General features: G+C 50.0%; 1 protein-coding gene across 2 annotated transcripts in view; it reads left to right on the top strand.

The window, feature by feature from the left end:
* The first annotated feature begins 831 nt into the window (after window positions 1-831).
* Window positions 832-19,557, top strand: part of CABLES1 (Cdk5 and Abl enzyme substrate 1) — a 114,220-nt gene continuing 95,494 nt past the window's right edge. Inside the window, exon 1 of one of the 2 annotated variants that reach the window (XM_053902502.1) lies at window positions 832-1,899. In XM_053902502.1, the coding sequence (XP_053758477.1) occupies window positions 1,043-1,899 (857 nt within the window). In that variant the 5' untranslated portion in view covers window positions 832-1,042. The remainder of the gene's footprint in view (window positions 1,900-19,557) is intronic. The other variant, XM_019465556.2, reaches the window with a different exon arrangement.

A 19,557-nucleotide genomic window follows, 5' to 3' on the forward strand; every position in this document is an offset into this window, starting at 1 on the left:
GTAAAAATTGATGTTGGCTTTTGCTAAGAAAGAGATGAAAAGTGACAGCACCATCAAGTGGGGATGTATAAATTAGCCCGTACAGAAGATGTTCACCTGTGCCTGGGCTCTGTATGCACCCAGAGGTGCGCAATTATCTCAGGGGCCTGCGAATGAATGAGACATAACCTTAGTCGTTAAGCAACAGCTTTAAGGTGGGACTGACTACGTAAGGGGTTGTGAACCTACTCGTATAACTATTAATAAGGACCTACTTCTCAGGGCCCAACGGCAGCGCGGGGTCCAGTTAACAAGCTCGTGGGCCAGATCTCAGCTTCCCTCCGAGTAACCCTCCTGTAGACCCATAACTCTCCCGGGACCACATCCTCAAGCCGGGACTCCAGGGTTCTGCTTGCACCCCCGCCCGCGATTCCCGATTCCTTGTGCGGGCGCGGCGGCAAAACGTGCTCGCTTCCCTTAACTGGCGCCCGCGCACCCCGGGAGCCAAGAACTCCCCGCAGGAAGCTCGGAGTACCTGGACCCGCCGCAGATAACCCCCGCCCCGTCACCCGCTCGGCTTTCTCTTCCTCCTCCTCCTCTGGCCCTTCGCCTCCCGCCGCCTGCCTCCGCGGCCGCCGCCTGCGGCTTTGTTTTCCTCCCAGGTTTCATTCCCCACACGTGATACTGTGTTATTGCAAAGAGCGCTTCGGAGCGCGAGCGCAGGGCGCGCGCACCTATAAATACGGACACCGGGTCTGGGAAGCCGAAGACCGTAAGGGTGGGGAGGGCCTGGGACTTGGCGATCAGCGACCAGCCAGCCAACAAGGAAGCAAGCGACCGAGCGAGCTACACAGCCGCGCGCGTGGGCCCGGGCGGCGGCGTCCCCGGCCGCAGCACCAAGGGGCGAGCATGGCCCGCCCGCGGGGGGGCCGGGCCGCCGCGCACGCCGCCTGCGCCCCGCGCCCTGCCCAGCCCGGGTCACCGGCGCTCGCGCTCGCTGCTTAGCACTCGGGCGCCGCTCGCTTCTCCGGGCATCGCGGAAATACCGCCGCAGACGGACACAATGGCGGCGACTGCCGCCACCACGGCCGCCACCGCCGGCACGGCCGCCTGCAGCAGCAACAGCAGCAGCACCGGCACCGACGCCGCGGGCACCAGCAGATTGCAGCAGCCGCCGCAGCAGCCCCAGCCCGCGACCGCCCCGCCGGCCCAGCCACCGCCGCCCGAGCCCCCCAGGAAGCCGCGCATGGACCCGCGGCGCCGCCAGGCTGCCCTCTCCTTCCTCACCAACATCTCGCTAGACGGACGGCCGCCGCTGCAAGACGAGGAGTGGGGCGGCGGCGAGGAGAGTGGCGCGGCCAAGCCCGGCGCCGGCAGCGCCTGCGGCGCGAGGACTCGGCTCAGCCTGCTCGCCGCCGCCGAGCGGGGCGGCTGCAACGCGCTCGCTGCAGCGGGCACGGCGGCGGCGGTAGCAGCTGGATGGGGCCCCTGCCTCCCGCAGCCTTCGCCGCTGCCGCCGCTGGCCCCCGGCGGCCACGCTCCGGGGTCCGGTCCCGGGGCGGCACGGGGCTTCGTGAGCCCTCTGGGCGCTGGCCGGGCGTCGGGGGAGCAGCTACAGCCGCCCCGGTCTGCGCCTTTCGCCTCCTGTGCTTCGCCGCAGCTGCCCGACGGGCCCCGGGACGGCGGGCAGGAGGAGTTGGAGGAGGACGATGCCTTTTCCAGCGTGCAGGTGCCGACGGCCGCCTTCTTGGCCTCCGGGACCCCCGGGAGTGGGAGCGGCAGTCGAGGTCGCCTCAACTCGTTCACTCAGGGAATCCTGCCCATCGCCTTCTCCAGGCAGACCTCGCAGAACTACTGCTCCCTGGAGCAGCCGGGCCAGGGGGCCAGCACCAGCGCCTTGGAACAGCTGCAGAGGTCCCGGTGAGTATCCAGGATGCGACGCGCGCCTCGCCCCCGCGTCCCTCCCAGCCGGCTCTTGGCCGCGGAACACGGATCGCTCCCACCTTCTCGCGCCCTGCCGGAACCCTGAGCTTCTGGCCCAAATTCCAAACCACGACGGCCCGTAAAGAGAGAGGGGCCCCAGGGACTTGTGTTCACAGGTGTGTGCATGAGCCCGGCACTCAAAGAGCAGAAGCATCACGCTCACGCTGAGTCCGGAGTTGGGAGTTGCGGGAGTCCATTAAAAAGCCGCACCCAAACCTCCCATTGTAAGGAGATCACCAACTTTCAGAAACCGGGTTCAGACCCAGAGGCGCTCTCTCCCCACGCCAGGCAAGACTTGGCGGGGCGCAAAGGTTCAGCTGGTGGCTGAGTGGCGCGTGTAAGCCTGAACTTCTTGCAGACTCGCGGTGAATCCCTCCTGAGAAAAGTTCCTGCTTGTGCTCATAGTAGTCCGGTGTCCCGGGAAACCTTGGGGTTTTTCTTTTGCTTTCCTAAGAAACGGAAAATCCTTGCGTTTCCTTGCAATGGGCCTTGGAGGTTGGACACAGAGAGGAAATAGGGCTTGATGATTTTTTTTTTCCATTCCAAGATGAATTTGCTAAAGTTAGTTAGAAGCTTGTTATATTTGCCAGCTTATGTCATCTGCTGGTTTTAGGCATCTTAGCAAAAATATGAAATGTTGGACATTTGCTTATTGTGAAGGAAATAGCTGGAGTTTGTCACCATATGTTCAAAGGACAGGTGGGAGTTAGGTCTGTGTCAGCAGTAAGGCCAGAGTTTGGAAAAGAATCTGAGTGGGGAGCAGTGGAGAAATGCAGGCCTGTTTCCTTCCTGGGAGGGAGTATTCTCCCTTGTTAGTGTAATAAGGCCTCCTGTGAAGTCAGTTATAGCTTGGGCTCTACCTTGGGTCAGTTATTTTAACCTCCTGGGGCCTCAGTTTTCCCCTTCCTAAATGGAAACATTTTGCAGGCCTCAAGATGAGAAGGGAGAACCTTTTCTGTTACAGTCTCTCTCCTGTACTGCTCTTGGGAAAGCTCAGGCTTTTGCTGGCCTAAGTTAAGAAGGTGGCCTACTGGAAAACTTAACTTCCTCCCCCAACAGGCAAATGGGGAAAAACAAGCCAGTCTCATCCAGAAATTTGCCTGAGTCTCCTTCTTCCCAAATGGGTGAAATCATGACCCTGTCTGGTGTGTAGCACAGGGGCTGCGGGGAGGGGTGTGGAACAGAGAAGCAGCCTTGTGATTGCATGGGTGAATTAGCGATGCTGGGCACAGGTGACAGTCTGGCTCTGGCATTTCTTGTCAGAGCATGCATCTCTCCATTAGCGGGCCAGTGCACAGGAGGGGAATCCCTTCCTTTCTGGGTGAGTGGTGCATACTCAGCAGTTTCTGGGCAGCTTGGTGTTACCGCTTGACATCACACTCTGGCTCATAATGACTCTATAGTTTGAGCGTAAGCCCAGCCAGGCCTGAGGGTCATGACAGGAATTGTAATAAACATACATGTTATTCTAAGCCAGTATGCAAGGCTGGCCTGTGTCTCATGTTAGACAGATGTGTTCCTGTGCTAAAAGCAGCTGGAGATCAGATTACCTCACACTTTGTCTCCAAGAATCTCATTTCAGGGGATATGGAGGACCTTCTGTGTTAGCATTTCTTTTTTGTTTAAGATTTTATTTGTAAGTACTCCTTACACCCAACATGGGGGCTCGGACTTAGAACCCCAAGATTGAGAGTCGCACGCTCCACCAGCTGAGCCAGCCAGGCGCCCCTGTGTTAGTATTTCTGATCCAAAGAATAGCCAGAATTTAATTTCCAGTCCCATAAATATGAACCCCTTGGTTGTTTTATTGATCCCCCTACTCCCCAGCACATGCTTTAAGTAAGATGAGTCAGTCAGTATAAGATGCTTCCTGATAGTCCCATTCATCTTCCTACTTAGGAATTATCCATATCTGGCAACCTGATAGATGCATTTTTTTTTTTTTTTATTACAGCTGTCAACAGTAACAGCCTGAAATATCATGTACAGAGAGGAGGTAAATGGGTGAAACAGGGATTTAAGAAAGGCCTTAAAAAGCCTAGCTTGGCTATAGCTGTTGCAGTGGTCATGAACTTCAAATATTCTAGGATGCCTTTGTTTCTTACACCATCCTGCTTTTGAGAATTTTGTCAGAAGCATGCTGTTTTTATGACCACTAAAGAGTACTTTTCACCTGCCTAGACAGTGTGATGTAGAGTACAAACTCATTTGAATTGGGCCCAAGGCCAACTTAGAAGAATGCTATTGGCTTTCCCTGCTATGCCTCCCTTTAAGAAACCATGCTAGCCAGGGTAGTTCTAGATCCTACTTCATGGATGTTCTCTTGGGATATCCTTTTCAAATCAAATTATACTTGCCTCGGATGTGTCTCTTACTATTTAAGGAATTCCATAGAGCCTTGCTACTCAAAAGTTGGGCTCTGGGACCTGCAGATTTACCAGAGCTCTTAGAAATGCAAACTCTCAGGGGGGTCCTGGGTGGGCTCAGTCGGTTGAGCCTCATGATTTCACAGCTCAGGTCATGATCTCACGGTTCCTGAGTTCAAGCCCTGCATTGGGCTCGCTGCTGTCATCGCAGAGCCCCACTTCGTATCTTCTGTCCGTTGCCTGCCACCCCCCCCCCTTCTGTGCTCTCTCAAAAATCTTTAAAAAAATAGGGGCGCCTGGGTGGCTCAGTCGGTTGAGCGTCCGACTTCAGCTCAGGTCACGATCTCGCGGTCCGTTAGTTCGAGCCCTGTGTCAGGCTCTGGGCTGATGGCTCAGAGCCTGGAGCCTGCTTCCGATTCTGTGTCTCCCTCTCTCTCTGCCCCTCCCCCGTTCATGCTCTGTCTCTCTCTATCTCAAAAATGTTAAAAAAAACAAAAAAAAAACAAAAAAAAACAAAAAAAAACTTTAAAAAAGAAATGCAAACTCTCAGGTCCCACTCCAGATTACAGGATCCCCGGATGATTCATGTACATGTGAAAGTTTGGAAAGCATTGCCGTAGTTAATCTGAAATCATCTGCCTTTTATAATCAACTTGAGATATATTGGGTTTGTTATGAATATATAAAAATCAGAATTTCTCAGTCTGAAATCGTGAAATGCTTTCATTTTTGTTATTTCCGTCTGGACACTTGTATAACCAATCACAGTAATTGCTTGGACTTCCAAACTTTGAAATACGACTCGGGGAAAATTCCTCAGCCCAGGCCTAGGCACCATTTCTGGTTGCCTAGGTTGAAGCTTCACAGCCACCCCACGTGTAGATTGACAGACCCAGTTTAGTCCAGATACAAGCCTGGATCTTTGACATCCAAGCCTGGCGTCTTTTCCTCTGCCACTCAACTGTATCATTATGCTTTGCATGTGGTAGGCCCAAGAAGAATTTTGGAGCTATTGAGTGCAAATGTTTGGGATACAGCAGGCTAGTCATACTGATGTGATTCTGTACTTTTTAGTCTCCCCTCCCCTGCCATTTGACCTTTGAGCCCCCAGCTTCTGCTCACATCTCCATTAGAGCACCTAGGAAACCCAGTCCTGTAGGCCTGGGCATCTTCCCAGCCTGGTGGGCAGGGCTCCTCCCCTGGGAAGCCAACACACTGGGGGTTGCTCTCTGGCTAGGTGTCAGAGGTGGGAAGCCAAAAAGATGCCTTCTAGCTTGACACCCTGTCGTGCGCTCTGCTTAGGCAGTGCCAGCCGCACAGGGAAAGTGTTAGTAGGTGGAAAGGAGTGTAAATTTATAAGGTGTGTTTTAAGGCTTACTTCCACTTTAAAAATTTCATCTCTGGCAGCAGCTGGCGGCAGTCCTGGGTTACTCCACTTCCTTGAGCTTCTGAATGGCAGACAGCCGCCCAGAAGCAAAGTCAAGCCCAGGTGAACCAGTGTGTGCCATCAGGCCTGATTGAGGACCCTGCAAGTTGACCAGGGAATTAATTTTTTTTTTTCAGTATATGAAATTTATTGTCAAATTGGTTTCCATACAACACCCAGTGCTCATCATCCCAAAAGGTGCCCTCCTCAATACCCATCACCCACCCTCCCCTCCCTCCCACCCCCCATCAACCCTCAGTTTGTTCTCAGTTTTTAACAGTCTCCTATGCTTTGGCTCTCTCCCACTCTAACCTCTTTTTTTTTTTTTTTTTTTCCTTCCCCTCCCCCATGGGTTTCTGTTACGTTTCTCAGGATCCACATAAGAGTGAAACCATATGGTATCTGTCTTTCTCTGTATGGCTTATTTCACTTAGCATCACACTCTCCAGTTCCATCCACGTTGCTACAAAAGGCCATATTTCGTTCTTTCTCATTGCCACGTAGTATTCCATTGTGTATATAAACCACAATTTCTTTATCCATTCATCAGTTGATGGACATTTAGGCTCTTTCCATAATTTGGCTATTGTTGAGAGTGCTGCTATAAACCTTGGGGTACAAGTGCCCCTATGCATCAGTACTCCTGTATCCCTTGGGTAAATTCCTAGCAGTGCTATTGCTGGGTCATAGGGTAGGTCTATTTTTAATTTTCTGAGGAACCTCCACACTGCTTTCCAGAGTGGCTGCACCAATTTGCAGGGAATTAATTTTAAAAAGCATGAGGGTTTTGCTTCTTAGAGCACCTGCGTTAGCATTATGCCTTATGGATGGAGAGTTAGTTCGTACATGGAAAGAGGACGTATGGTGCAAAAGAATTCCCAAGTCTTGGGTTCAGATCATCATGCCACTGCATGACCCTGGGCAAGTTAATCAGCCTTTCTGGTTCTGTTTCCTCTAGAGAGCCTTGGCCTGTGTCTTGGGCTTTGTCAAGTGTGAATTGGGCTTATATAATTGAGGGCTGACTCTGCGTGGGCATGCCCCAAATGCTAATTTATATCCGGGCTTCTCAAATGTAAATGTCTTTAGAATTCCCTAGGACCTTGGAAAAAGCAAGGATTTTGATCCTGCAGTTCTGGGAGGGCCTCAATTCTGCACAGCTGTGTGGGATTCTAATGGGTAGCCTTTTAAGAAGGAAGGCTTGGCTGGGTACTAGGATTGTTCCAATTGTAAGATTGAGGAAGCGAGGTCTCAGAGATGTTAAGTAACAGTGCTCAAGGTCACTCAGCTTGTTGGGGCAGAGCTCACACTGCTTTGGAACTTCTAAGTACTCCTCCCTCTGTATTGCCCCTATTGGGGTGAATGTCCGGGTTCTGTATCTGTGGCCCCTGTCTTCACTGAAAAGAAAGATGTGGGCTAACTAGGTGATCGACCGCCAGAGTAAGAGAAAGGAGATGGACGTTTTCCCCCAGGTTTTGTCGCTTCCTTGCTTTGTGATTTCAGGCAAGTTCCCACTCCATTTTCCTGTTGTAAGCCACCTGACTTGACTGGATTTTAGAAACCTGTGAAGGACTTTGATCTCCTCCAGCAGTAGGCAAACCCAGGTTACTGTTAAGCCATCTTTCTGGCACCATGAATGACAGAGGCCAAAGCTGCAGTCCCAGGCCGGCCAGGCCCTGGTCAGGACGCTTCCCCAAGACGCGGCGGAGGCCATGCCCTGCCGCGGACTGAGGTCAGTGGCCCGAGGCGCACCTGCTGCCCTCCCCTTTGCACTCACAAAGCCTGTAATATGGGTGAACGCAGAAGGGGAAATAAATCGGAAGCCTGCTCCCCACTGGCGTGTGCCCAGAAAGGGCAGCTAGTTCAAGTGTGACCTTTTGCCCTTTGGAAAGGGGGTGGGGAAGCCTCAGCATGGCTCTGTACCATGTCCCCACACCTGTCCTGGGGAGCCTCGCCTGCATGGACTTTTTCCCATGGGAAGGAGAGCTGTTAAGGGGGGGAGAGGGGTGTAGGGCAGGTGGCCTTTAAAGCACACTGGGAGGGAAAGATAGGTGAGGCCAGGTGAGGTGACATGTTGTGGATCAGGAATGCCAATCGGCACTTGGCAAACCTGGATGCTGGGCCAGCCCCTGCCATGCCCGGTGACCCTGGACAAGTCACTTTACACCCTTGGCCTCAGTTTCCTTATGGATTTAAAGGGCTGGGTTAGGTGAGCTGCCGTTCTTCCTGGTCTAGGGCTCTGGGCAGCTCAGTCCTGGGCCTGCTGCCAAGGCTGGGGCGTGTTTAGCTTGGGATGTGTAGATAACCTAACCTTAGCATCGGATGTAGAAGTGGCATTGAGTTGGTTTCACGTGGCTCCGGTTGGCAGAACACGTAGTGAGGAACGACAGAATGAATGGGTTTCCCCTGGTGTAAGGGAGAACTTTACGAAACACCTTCAGCTATGTTCCCTCTGGCAGTGAAGGTGTCATAACTGGAATGGCCATTTTAGGAAGCCATCCAAGCTGGAAACCACTCCCTCATGAGTTGGTCAGTCCCCAACCAACACCACCCCATTGAGGAAGCGAACTGGAGTTACCACCTCCCTTGCTCACGGGCCTACGGGTTTACAAAGCACTTTGTGGACATCGATTCCAGGCCCCTGACACCATGGAGGGGCAGGAATCCAAGGTCACAGAGTGGGCAAAGGGTGACCTTAGGTGCTTTGTCATCTGTCAGGTATGTAGTAGAGGGAATACTGCCTTGTGTCATTCATTCAACAAACAGTGAACATGATGACTATCGATTATGAGCTGTTGGTATGCTAGTCAGACAAAAAAGGTGGTCCCTGTCTGTCGGGAGACCTGAATCACAGAAACAGGCCAATTTTTCCAGTGATGAGGGCTTGGTTAGAGGTGCACTTGTTTGAGCCCCTACCAAGGCAGGAGCATTAAATGCCCTCCCCTGTGGGACCTGGCTCAGGGCCCTGACACAGTATTTTTATTTACCAAACATGTCCCAGGCACTACATGAGGATTAAGCAAGTTCATATTTATAACTGCCCTGAGATGACAGCACTACTGGATCACACTCATTCTTTTTTTTTTTTTTAAGTTTATTTATTTATTTATTTTGAGAGAGACAGTGTGAGTGGGGGAGGGGCAGAGAAAGAGGGAGAATCTCAAGCAGGCTCCACACTGTCAGCACAGAGCCCATACTGGGCCCGAACTCACAAAACCGTGAGATGGTGACCTGAGCCGAAAATCAAGAGTTGGATGCTTAACCGACAGAGCCACCCAGGTGCCCCTGCGTCACCCCCGTTCTGAAGCAGAGGTTGAATTACTTGCCCACGGTCCCGGAGCCCGTACACGGGGGTCGGGTTCAAACGCAGGCAGTCTGGCTCCGGAGTCCGTGCCCTCACCCGCTCGCTCCACTCTGTGCTGCGGTTTGAGTCAGGCTTGTAAATGCTTGTTCAGTTGGCTCCAGCTGAACTGGGCAGAAGGTGGCCTAAGTGACCCAAGGGCATTTGCTAACCCTGTGGTTTCCTTATTTAGGTGTCTGCCTTTCTGTCATTCAGGGAGGACCTCTGTGGGTGAGGGCCCAGAGGACGGTCCAAGGTGGACAAGGATTCCTGGGACTCCAGTAATCCAGCCTTGCCCAGTGCCTGCCCTGCTTCCAGAACTCTCTTCAGCCACATCTAGATCCTTCTCACTTCTCTTGCTGCTTTTTTTTTTTTTTTTCTCGCTGCTTTTTATACATCTCGTGCTTTACGAAGTGCCTTCTGTAGTTTACAGAATAGGAGCGGCACAGGAGCGTGAGCCTGGCACTCCTAGAATTGTTTGTGGCCCTGGCCCTGCCCCTTACCTTGTCATGAGGCTCTCATCCATGAAATGGGAGTAATCCTACCTCCTTTCTGGGTGTGTTTCCTTTGTTTGGACCCTCTGAATCTTCTCCCTCCGTACCCTTTCCCCTAACTCAGGGGTCGGTTGACTGTGGCCCACGGGCTGTTTATAAATAACGTTTTCTGGGAAACAGCCACACCCGTTCATTTCTGTATTGTCTTTGGCTGCCCTTGTGCTCCGCGAACAGAATTGAGTAGTTGTGGCGGAGACCACATGGTCCACAAAGCCTGAACTATTTATTCTGAGTCCTCACAGAAGTGTGCAACCCCCCGCCCCAGCCGCACTCTGTACCGCCGAGGTGTGCACTGGCCCCCTGTCCCTCCCTGCCTGCCCTCACTGTCTCTGCCTTTGGAGCCTCCTGGCTTCTGTTTGGACCTATTCCTTCTCCCCCTGGCTGATAGAGGGAACTTTCAGTTCTTGTCAGTTTTGAATTCTGTATATTTTACGTGTGGCCACCTCTCACAACCACCGCACCGCCCTCCCACCCCCCCGCCCTGAATGCCACCCCCACCACCCCACCCCATGCTACCCTCCATTTCCATGCTGTGCTGGCTTTCCACGGGGCCGCAGGGTCAGGTACTCACACTCTTCTCCATGGGAAGGGTCCTGGCTCTACTCCCATCGGATGCCCCTTTCCTTTCTGACCCGTCACCCTGCAGAGCCCTCACGTTTGGCACTGAGCACACTCTCCTGGAAGCATAGACTTTCTCCCTTCCCTGTGGGTTTCTGCATACCTGCCAGGCCCCTCCTTCTTTGCCGGCCCCTTAGGGGCTTGCTGGTGATGACCTAGGGCTGGCTCTCAGCAAAATGGAGCAGCTGCCTCTATAGAGCGACCACAGAACCAAACAAAACCCACATTCTGAGCCTGTTAGTAGGGAAATTTGGCAAAACCTCTTAAAACGTTGCCCTCAAAGTCCCCCTGATAATCCTGGTAACCCCCTCCAACCTTTTAGGTCTTGTATTTTCATGCACTGGTCACAGTCTCCCTACCACCTCCTCCTTCCTCAATCTTACAATAAGGAACCTCCCCACTTGAGTGTTTCTGTCCCCGTCGTGGGGGTGAGACAGGTGATCTAAGTTGTAGCCCCATCCCACCCACTGCATCCATGTCTGCCTCTCCCCTTCCCCGGGGAGGGGAGGAACACTTACGGAGTTCTGAGTGCCTCTCAATGACCTGTGTGCTTTACATGCATTGTTTTGTTTCATTTATTCATCAATCCTGAGGAACAGGGATTCTATCCATTTTAGAGCTATGGAGGCTGAGGTTTGGAGGGGTTAAGGAAACTTGCCTAAGACCTAACTGGGATCTAGAGCTGGGATTTGAACTCCGGTTTCTCTGGATTCTAAGCTGGTTTCTGCTAGACCTGGTGTGTGATAGTTGGCTCCTACGGACGTGGCAGAAACAACCAACTGGGGAATCTGAGGTGGTTGATAGTCTGAAATCAGTCCTAATAGGAGTATTTACACTGTGGGAATCAGTCAGCCTTATGATTCAGGGAATCAGGGATTCTTTTTTTTCCCTTTCTTCCAGAGAGCTGGTTTATCCGCACATGTACCAAGGCCACACTACATATCTTCTGGTTCCATTCTCCCTTTGGGAGTGCTGTACAAAATGTCACCATCAGGGGAAAGAGTGTTGAAAACCAGAGGTTTTTATAAGAATCAGTTACTTGACATAATTTTGTGAATTTCCCAAGGGTCACCACCACTTACTTTTCATCTCAAAAAAAAAAAGTTTCAGCCTACGTGCAATTTAAAAAGCAAGCTTTTCACAGACAACCATGGGGCTCAAACACACTGTTTAATATTATGTGTGGGAATCACAAAAGTATTAGCTATTATTCTCTTTTACAAACTATGTGATATTATATTTTTATTTTTGTTTGATTATATGTTCTTGGAGGCTTTTAAAAACCAGTCGGAGTTTCCTTGTGTTTTTTTCCCCCTTTTTTGTTTGTGTTAGCATTTTGGATAATTGCATGCTAGTTTATATTTAACAGGGTTATCATTAACGTAGTTTGGAGTTTATTGCTGCACGCTTAGTTACAAAGACAAAAGCTTGTAAAGCGGAACATGCAAGTGCTAGAAGTTCAGGACTTGGAATATCGTGATAAAATGTGTATGCATGAAAGAAAGGGCCGGTCTTGTGCTTGATTTAAAGGCCAGGGTGTACTTATGCCTAAGTTCAATTCCATGGTAGATAACAAACCGTTCAAGAAGAAAATACTAAAATCCTGAGAATACCAAAGATTTATATATGCATAGCACATTGATTTTTTTTTTTTTAATTTTAAAGCATTTTACTCATTAACCCAATGATTTATGAGAACAAAATGTCTACTTTGTCTTAGGAAGAGAAGAATGTCAGTAGCTGGAGGACAAGTAAAGTCTATAGTTCTGCTTAAGGACAAACATTGGTGTGTTAGGGGACAAATGGTTGATCTGCTGTTGAAAGGTAGTTCTCAGTAAGTATTACGTTTAATGAGTTGAATCAAGTTTGCTTTTGGAGGGGGAATAGTGAAGAAGGAAGATAAGATTACAGATGTCCAAAGTAATGTGTGGGTACTTGAGGGACTCGATTTCTCCATCACAAGACAAAACATCTGATGATGGAAGCTCTACATGCTTGTTTGGGGCTTTACATGGTACAGAATATTTTCATATAATTTCATGAAGTCATTTCAAAAAGGCAGTGTGGTAGCCATTTTATAGATTAGCAAATCAAGACCATGAAGAACATGAACTGTGTATATGGCAGAGCAGGAATTTTGTATTCAGTGTGTTAAAGTACGAAAAAATTCTGTGCCACGGTTTTGGCTAGCCAGCGCCTCTCAGCAGGCGTGGATGCTGATTTTCACGTGATAACCTCTGGGGCGGGCCAAAGAAGCCTGGTTGTGGAAAATTTCCCCAGTAACAACATCTTGCTCCAAATAAGTTTGTTGCCTGTTCCTGCTTCTCACTGCTCACTGCTTGGCTTACTTCTCAGCAAATTGGGTGAACAGATTCAAGACTGGAAAGACCAGCTTTGGAGTTAGACAGCTCTCTCATTTAATCCTTCTGAACCTCAGTGTCCTCCTCTGTAGAAGGGGGATAAGAATTCCTGCCTTTTTGGGGTATTGCAAGCACTGAAATGAGAATGTACCGCGAACCACCTTGCAGAGTTTTGACCCTTGGTGGTTTGATCAGTAAAATAGTAGCTGTTAATCCCACTCACAATTGCCTAGTGCCTTATGTGGTCTGTCGAGAAGCAGTTGAGAAACCTGACAAGGTCTGCTAAGATCATCCGGAGTGGAGGTGTTTGCTTTGGTGGAGCTTATGCTGTGGTACACTGAACAGATAATTTGCTGCAGTTTTAACTTCGTAAATAGTAGTAAAGTAAAATCAGAGCAGTGAAGGAAAATAATACCCCTTCCATTAGGCACTGCATTTCGCCTCTATTTACACTGGAGTCTTGACAATTTCCGTTGCCAAAATAAAGGTCTCAGGGACAGAGAATCAAGGAGGGCTGAATTCACATGTTCAGCATTGTCCGCTTGGAACAGCAAAGTGGTGAGGTTAAGGGCAACAGCTGGTCTGGCCCACACGCAGGCATGTGGAAGATGCTGCCCCAGGGCACACGTGGAGGACTGCTACCTCCACAGACAATTCTAGAAGGTGTACCTTTGCTCTCTTCCCTTGAAGATGCTATAGCCCTCACGATCTCTCATTTTTAGAGAGTTCATTTACTTTTTTACACATGCAGAATTTTAGGAAGAGTATTAGGGGGTTCATGGAGGCTTAGAAATTTCTCCCTGTGGGGAGGGAATCTCAGTGATGAAGCTGGTTTAGGGGTCCCAGAGGAAGATGGGGGTCTGAATGCAGAAGCAGTGCCAGGGCCTCTGACCATCACAGACATGGGACCCTAGCTTGTCATCGTAGTGACATGGATTCAGGGCATGGCCCCGGTCTCAGCTTTACCTATAATCTCTGAAGTCCCTTGGGTCACCCACCTGTGCAGCTCTTGAGGTGTGGAGTGGGTTGAATAGTGTCCCCTAACATTCATGTCCTCTTGGAGCCTCAGAAGGTGACCTTATTTGGAAATAGAATCTTTGCAGCTGTAATGAGTTAAGATAAGGCCCTCCTGGAGTAGGGTAGGTCCTAAAGCCAGTGACCGGTGTCCTCAAAAGGCCAAGTGAACGCATGAGAGACAGAGAGACCCAGGGAAGATGGAGACAGAGATAGAAGCCAGAGAATTGCCAGCAAGCATCGGAAGCGGGGGAAAAAGCAAGGAAGGGCTATTCCTTAGAGCTTCCAGGGGAACCCAACCTGGGAACACCAGATTTTGGACATCTAGTCTCCAGAACTGTGAGAGATTAAATTTCTGTGTATTGAAGGTGCCTAGTTTGTGCTAATTTGTTATGGCAGCCCTAGGAAATGGGCATGGTGGGGTCTCAGAGTTAGACTTGGATTTGGCTCTCTGTCCGTATGGACCAGCCTTCTCTCCCTGGCTGTGGGAAAGGACCCAAGTCCCAAAGCACAGCCTGAAGGCATGTCTGTGGGTGGCTGGGGCTCTGTGGGATTTATTTGGCGGTGGGGGGAAACCTTAACTCTGTGGTGAGCAGTTGTGTTTTTGTTCAGTTCTTTGGCTGTAAACCATTTGTTCTCAAATGTGGTCTCTGGACCAGGAGCCCGAGCATCACCTAGGAACTTAGAAATACAGTTTCCCAGGCCACACCTCAGCCGTCCTGAATCAGAAATTCTGGAGGTGGGGCCCAGCAGTCTGTCTCTGAAGGCCGCTGAAGTGCATCTGGGGCCTATGCAAGGTCTGGGAACAGCACTATAGACAAAGTTCTGTGTGTCTCGCGCTCTGTTGTACCTCCTGGAAGATGTAAACAGTGTCTGGTGTTAGGTGAAGCATTTTTATTTTGCTTCACCGCATTTATCCTGGTGCAAATCAGTGGAAGCTCTCTCCTGATGCGGGGCTCTGCCGAAAGTCCAGATAATTCGGGTTTGAGGCTCCACACAACTGCCATAGGCTCATCCCTCCTTTTCTGTACCTTCCCTTCCATCCATCTGGTGAACTTCTAGACGCAGCTCTGAGGGGTCCCTTTCACACTAACTTTCCCTGCCTCTTCTCTCTGGTGATAGTATCGCTTCTCTTTTTTATGTGTCCTAAAGCATTTCGTATTTACCTCTGTTTGAAGGTCTTAGCTGTTTGTCCAAGTATTCCAACAGGTTTGTTGAAAGCATTCTGCCCTGTGCCAAGGCCTGGGGATACTGTGGGGCACCAGCGAGCTGGGGGTCCCTGCCATCAGAGATAGGTCTTAGTCTCTAGTGTGGGAGGTGGGCAAAAAAGGAGCAACCATAAAAAACTACATAAAGCAAATTCTGAAGAATGCTGTGGAGGGAATCATTGAGGTCTGTAAGCATCTCTTAAACATAGTGGCCAAGAAAGATTTTTCTAAGATGAGAAAGCAGTTAGCCACTTAGGGTGGGACATGGGTTTCAGGCACTGGGGTCAATGTGTCCTAGGGCCCTGAGATGGAAACATGGTATGTTTAAGGAAGAAAAAGAAGGCCAGGGTAGTTGGACCTTGGTGAATGGGGGCCCAGAGGGAGCTGAGGCCCCACAACTGGGCAGGGCCACAGCCAGCAAAGCCTCATAGAACATGGTGGGGCGTTCCCACTGTCTTACAACTGCAGTTAGAAGCGGTTGGAGAGTTACAAAGGGGAGCCGTGCTCCCTGGCTTACGCTTTAAGGGCCCACTGATGGCTGTGTGGCAAACAGCTCGAAGGAGGACAGGCATGCATGTGGGCAGAAATCTGTGAGCCTCCTGCTTCCAGGTGAGTATCCTGCCAAGAGACATGGTGGCCTGGCCTAGGGTGGAGATGGTGAGGGGGTGATGGACTGCAAATCGAACAGAATTGACAGAAATTGTAGGTGACTTGGTGGTCCCCATCGTCACGGGGCTTACATCCAGTTGGAGACAGACTTGGATAATCACCCAGCAAGTGTAAGATGGCTGCTTTGGTGTGTTTTGCAGTGGGGAGGTCCTCGGGTCTGTTGGAGGTGGGCATAAGTGCCATGGTGGGTCCGACCCAGGTGTGGTGGGGAAGGCTGGCTTCCAGGGGTTTCCACTGAACTAAGGTCCGAAGGGTGAGCAGGTGTCGGGTGCGTAGTTAGTGGGGCCGGGAGGACTGGGGCAGTCCACAGGACCAGCCTCAGAGCCCTGGAGAAAGCAGACAAAGGGCCGTGACTAGAGCACAGAGAGTGAGGAAAGCAGGTGAAGTCAGGGCTGCACCGAGGATGTTGATTGTCATCATAAGATTGGCTGGGAAGCCATCAGAGGATTTCCATCCGGGTGGAATCAGAATGAGACCTCTGTTTGGAAATGATTGTTCCGTTGCAGCATGGAAGAGGATGAGATGCGGGGAGCCGTAGGTGGGAGGGAGGAAACCAGGGTCCACCACCGTGGTCCAGGAAGGAAATGGCTTGGATGAGCCTGGTGGTGATGGGAGTGGGGGGAAGTGGGTGGGTTCCACAGGGATTTAGGGCTCGCAATGTGGCGGAATGGTCTTGGAGATGGATTGGCCGTGGAGGGTGGGAGAGACCAGAGACCGGGGCATCCAGGACACCCCCAGGTTTCTAGTGTGTGGACCGACAGGATGGTAGTGCTAGCCCTGGTATAGGGAGGGGGGCACGGGCATGATCCAATGCCAAGGGGTTAAAGAAACACTAGCTTGAAGACAAATTACAGACCTGAAAACCCGCTTCTCACTGTCTCCATCGCCCACCCCACCCCACCCCACCCCACCAAGCTTATGCTTTTACCCTCCAAATAGCTTGAAGTGCATACATTTTCCTTTTTCTCTCAAAGGGGAGAATGATATTTCTGCATAGACAGACACGATCTCAAGTTAATGCTCATTTCCAAGTTTTTTGGCCTAAAAATTCTAATAATTACCTTTTAAGGTGAATGTTGAGCATCTCGATTTGCAAAAAACCCCATAAATCAGTTTTTATTCATTTAATTTCAGTTAAAGACATACAATTTCTTTTTTAAAGAAAACAAAACCTCCTTGAGATCGTAAGATTTTTCAAACAGTTCCTAATTCCGCTTGCACATAGTTGCAGTTAATTACCAGGTGCTGAAGTCTGGGTGATCTGGAACGTGGAGGGTAAAGATACGATCTCCACGAGAAAAAGATGTGCTTGCGAATCTGCACAATGGTCGGCTGCAGGAACTAGACAAGGACGCAGTGTCGGGGTGATTTCATACTTGCTCGGTGATTCTCAGTACAGCCGGGATGCCAGCCACAGTCGCATCTTTTTCTGGTTTTATCGGTGATTTCTCATAATCGCGGCATGCTTACTGAACACTGGCATTCTGAGCGATGGAGCCATACGGAAACCGCTTCACATCCCAGATCTGCCACTTCCCGGGTGTGACCTTAAGCAGATTCCGTAATCCCTGTGGAACCCAGCTCTCCTCTCTAAAGAGGAGGAAATAGCACTTAATAATCAGATACCTCATGCCATGGCTGCTGAGATGAAACCAGATGATTTCTGTAGAGCACTTCGCACAGTGCCTGGCACATAGTGAGTTCTCAGTAAAAATCTGATGTGATTATCGCAGCCCATGTACCCTGCTGGTTCTCTGCAGATTTTGTAGGGACTGACGTCACCCTGTAAGTGAGGGAACTGAACTCTAGGGAGTTTACTTTTCCCGCCAAGTCACGTAGAGCTGGGCAGAGCAGGGATCCCGTCTAACCCGTAAGACCATACTTCTGCCACTGTGCTTTATTGCCTTTGACACGTGCATCGTTTTATCCAAACAAGTTTTGTGACCTTCCCGAGCAAAAGGGGTTTTGTCTGAGGATCCAGGTGGTGTTTTTTGGCGCTTGTACTATTCCAACACTTGTCACTGTCTAAGAATATACGCTGGTGTTTGGTGTCGTTTACCTGTTCAGCCCATGTTTGAGTATGGATGTGTCCATGGGGAGCAGCTATGTGTAAAGAGAGGGACTAAATCGGGTTTTTTTATTCGGCCCTGTTTGCTGCAAATGCAATGCTGCAGTTGAGGCCAGGCTGATTGGAAGAGATGGGAAGGATATATTTCAATCCAGTCGCCCAGGCTGGATACACCCTCTCTGCAAGCTGTATTTCTCAGAGCTGGAAAGAATTTAGCCTGAGGAGCTTATTAAGAGGTGTGACATTCGTTATGTGTGACTCTAGTTCTTTTGGAGCCAGGAAAATAAAAGTCAAGGCTGGAATATAAGGAAATGGATAAGATACGTGCAGGCTGGTGAAATCTGGGCTAAAAATATATATATTTACACGGGAGTTTAGCTTTGATTTTATATTGTCACAAATTGTTACCAGATGCCTGCATTTCAGACTACCGAGCTGATCCGAGAGTGTGAGTTGGAAAACAAATCACTTTGCCATTTGGAATGCTGATTGATATTTTAGAAGTTTCTTTTTTGTTTTCAAAGGGAAAATAATGCATATTCCAGGCCTAGCAAACAGAACTTTTATAAATGGCAATTAACAGAAGATCCCCAAGGGAGGAGGTCTCCTGTTTCTTTTTATAACCCTGGCAAAAGCAGTTGAGGTGACATTTTATTAACATTGGCATCTCCCACTTGCACTGGGAGCTGGCTCAGCCCCGTGTAACCATGCCCAGAGCTAGTAGTTTCGTTTCCATTTTCCTTCAAGCTCAGGTCAGAAGAGAAGCACAAGAACACTTCTGTCTGGGATAGCCGGCTTCGTGTGGTCTCCCTGTGGCAGGACCCCGGCTCATGGGATGGCTTGTCCATTTCCCCCTATGGTTTCAAAAACGTGGCCTTTGGTCTTGAGTCTTCCTTCGGTTTGGACTCAACAGTGTTCCCTTCCCCTACAGGCCGTTTTTCTTGCTGGCATTTGAATGACTCATAAAATGAGTTTTGAGTGGCCTGACGCCTCTGCTGTGTTCCCCGAATGCTTTCTAAAAGGTGCTGCTGTGTGAGAGTATGTGCTGATTTTCCCGTTGGAGTTGTTGCAAAGTCGCCTGGATGGCTGGGAGAGCGGAGTCTGAATTCTGGCTCTGTACCTTGGATGCTGTCAGACTTTGGTGAGAATCAGTCTGGAAAACAGGAATATCAGATCTGAGCGGTTGGAGAACTGCAGGAGTAGAGTAGAGTGAGGTCACTCCACAGCCCCCGGATGGGCCTTGGTATTTCTTACAGGGGCCAAGCTGCAGATTTTCAGATGGATGAGAAGGGACCTTCAAGAGGCCCAGAGAAGTGAGGCTGCCATGCCCTCCTGAGCTCCCTGTATGTTGGAACAAAAGGATGAGAGCCCTTGCCCTTGCTCACTGGGGCTAATGTTGGTCAAAGTCTTCTCAGCTGTGGCCAGAGACCTGGAGGGTGCCAAGACTGAGTGATGCAAATACTTTTACATTTCCTCTTTAGCCCATCCCAGTTTTGTCCTCCTCTGTTAGCTGCATCTACTCTGAGGGAATGGATTTTTATTATAACATTTTTGGCTTATACGGTTGACCCTTGAACAACATGGGTTAAGGGTGCTGACCCCCCCATGTAGTCAGAAATCTGCGTATAACTTCTGACTCCCCCAAATCCTAACTAATAGCTTGCCGTTGACCAGAAGCCTTCCTCATAAGCAGTCAAGAAACACAAAGTTGGTATGTTATATGTAATATATACCAAATTCTTGGGGCACTTGGGTGGCTTAGTCAGTTAAGTGTTGATTTTGGCTCAGGTCATGATCTCCCTGCTGTGAGATCGAGCCCTGTGTCGGGCTCTGCTCTGACTGTGTGGAGCCTGCTTGGAATTCTCTCTGCCTCTCCTCCATGCACATGCACATGAGTGCTCTTTCTCTCTCTTAAAACAAATAAACATTTAAAAAAATCTGCATAGAACTTTTGACTCCCCCAAATCTTGACTAA

Source organism: Panthera pardus, unplaced genomic scaffold (genome assembly GCF_024362965.1).
Source record: "Panthera pardus isolate Hobbes unplaced genomic scaffold, ASM2436296v1 HiC_scaffold_15, whole genome shotgun sequence".
Taxonomy (NCBI): Eukaryota; Metazoa; Chordata; class Mammalia; order Carnivora; family Felidae; genus Panthera; species Panthera pardus.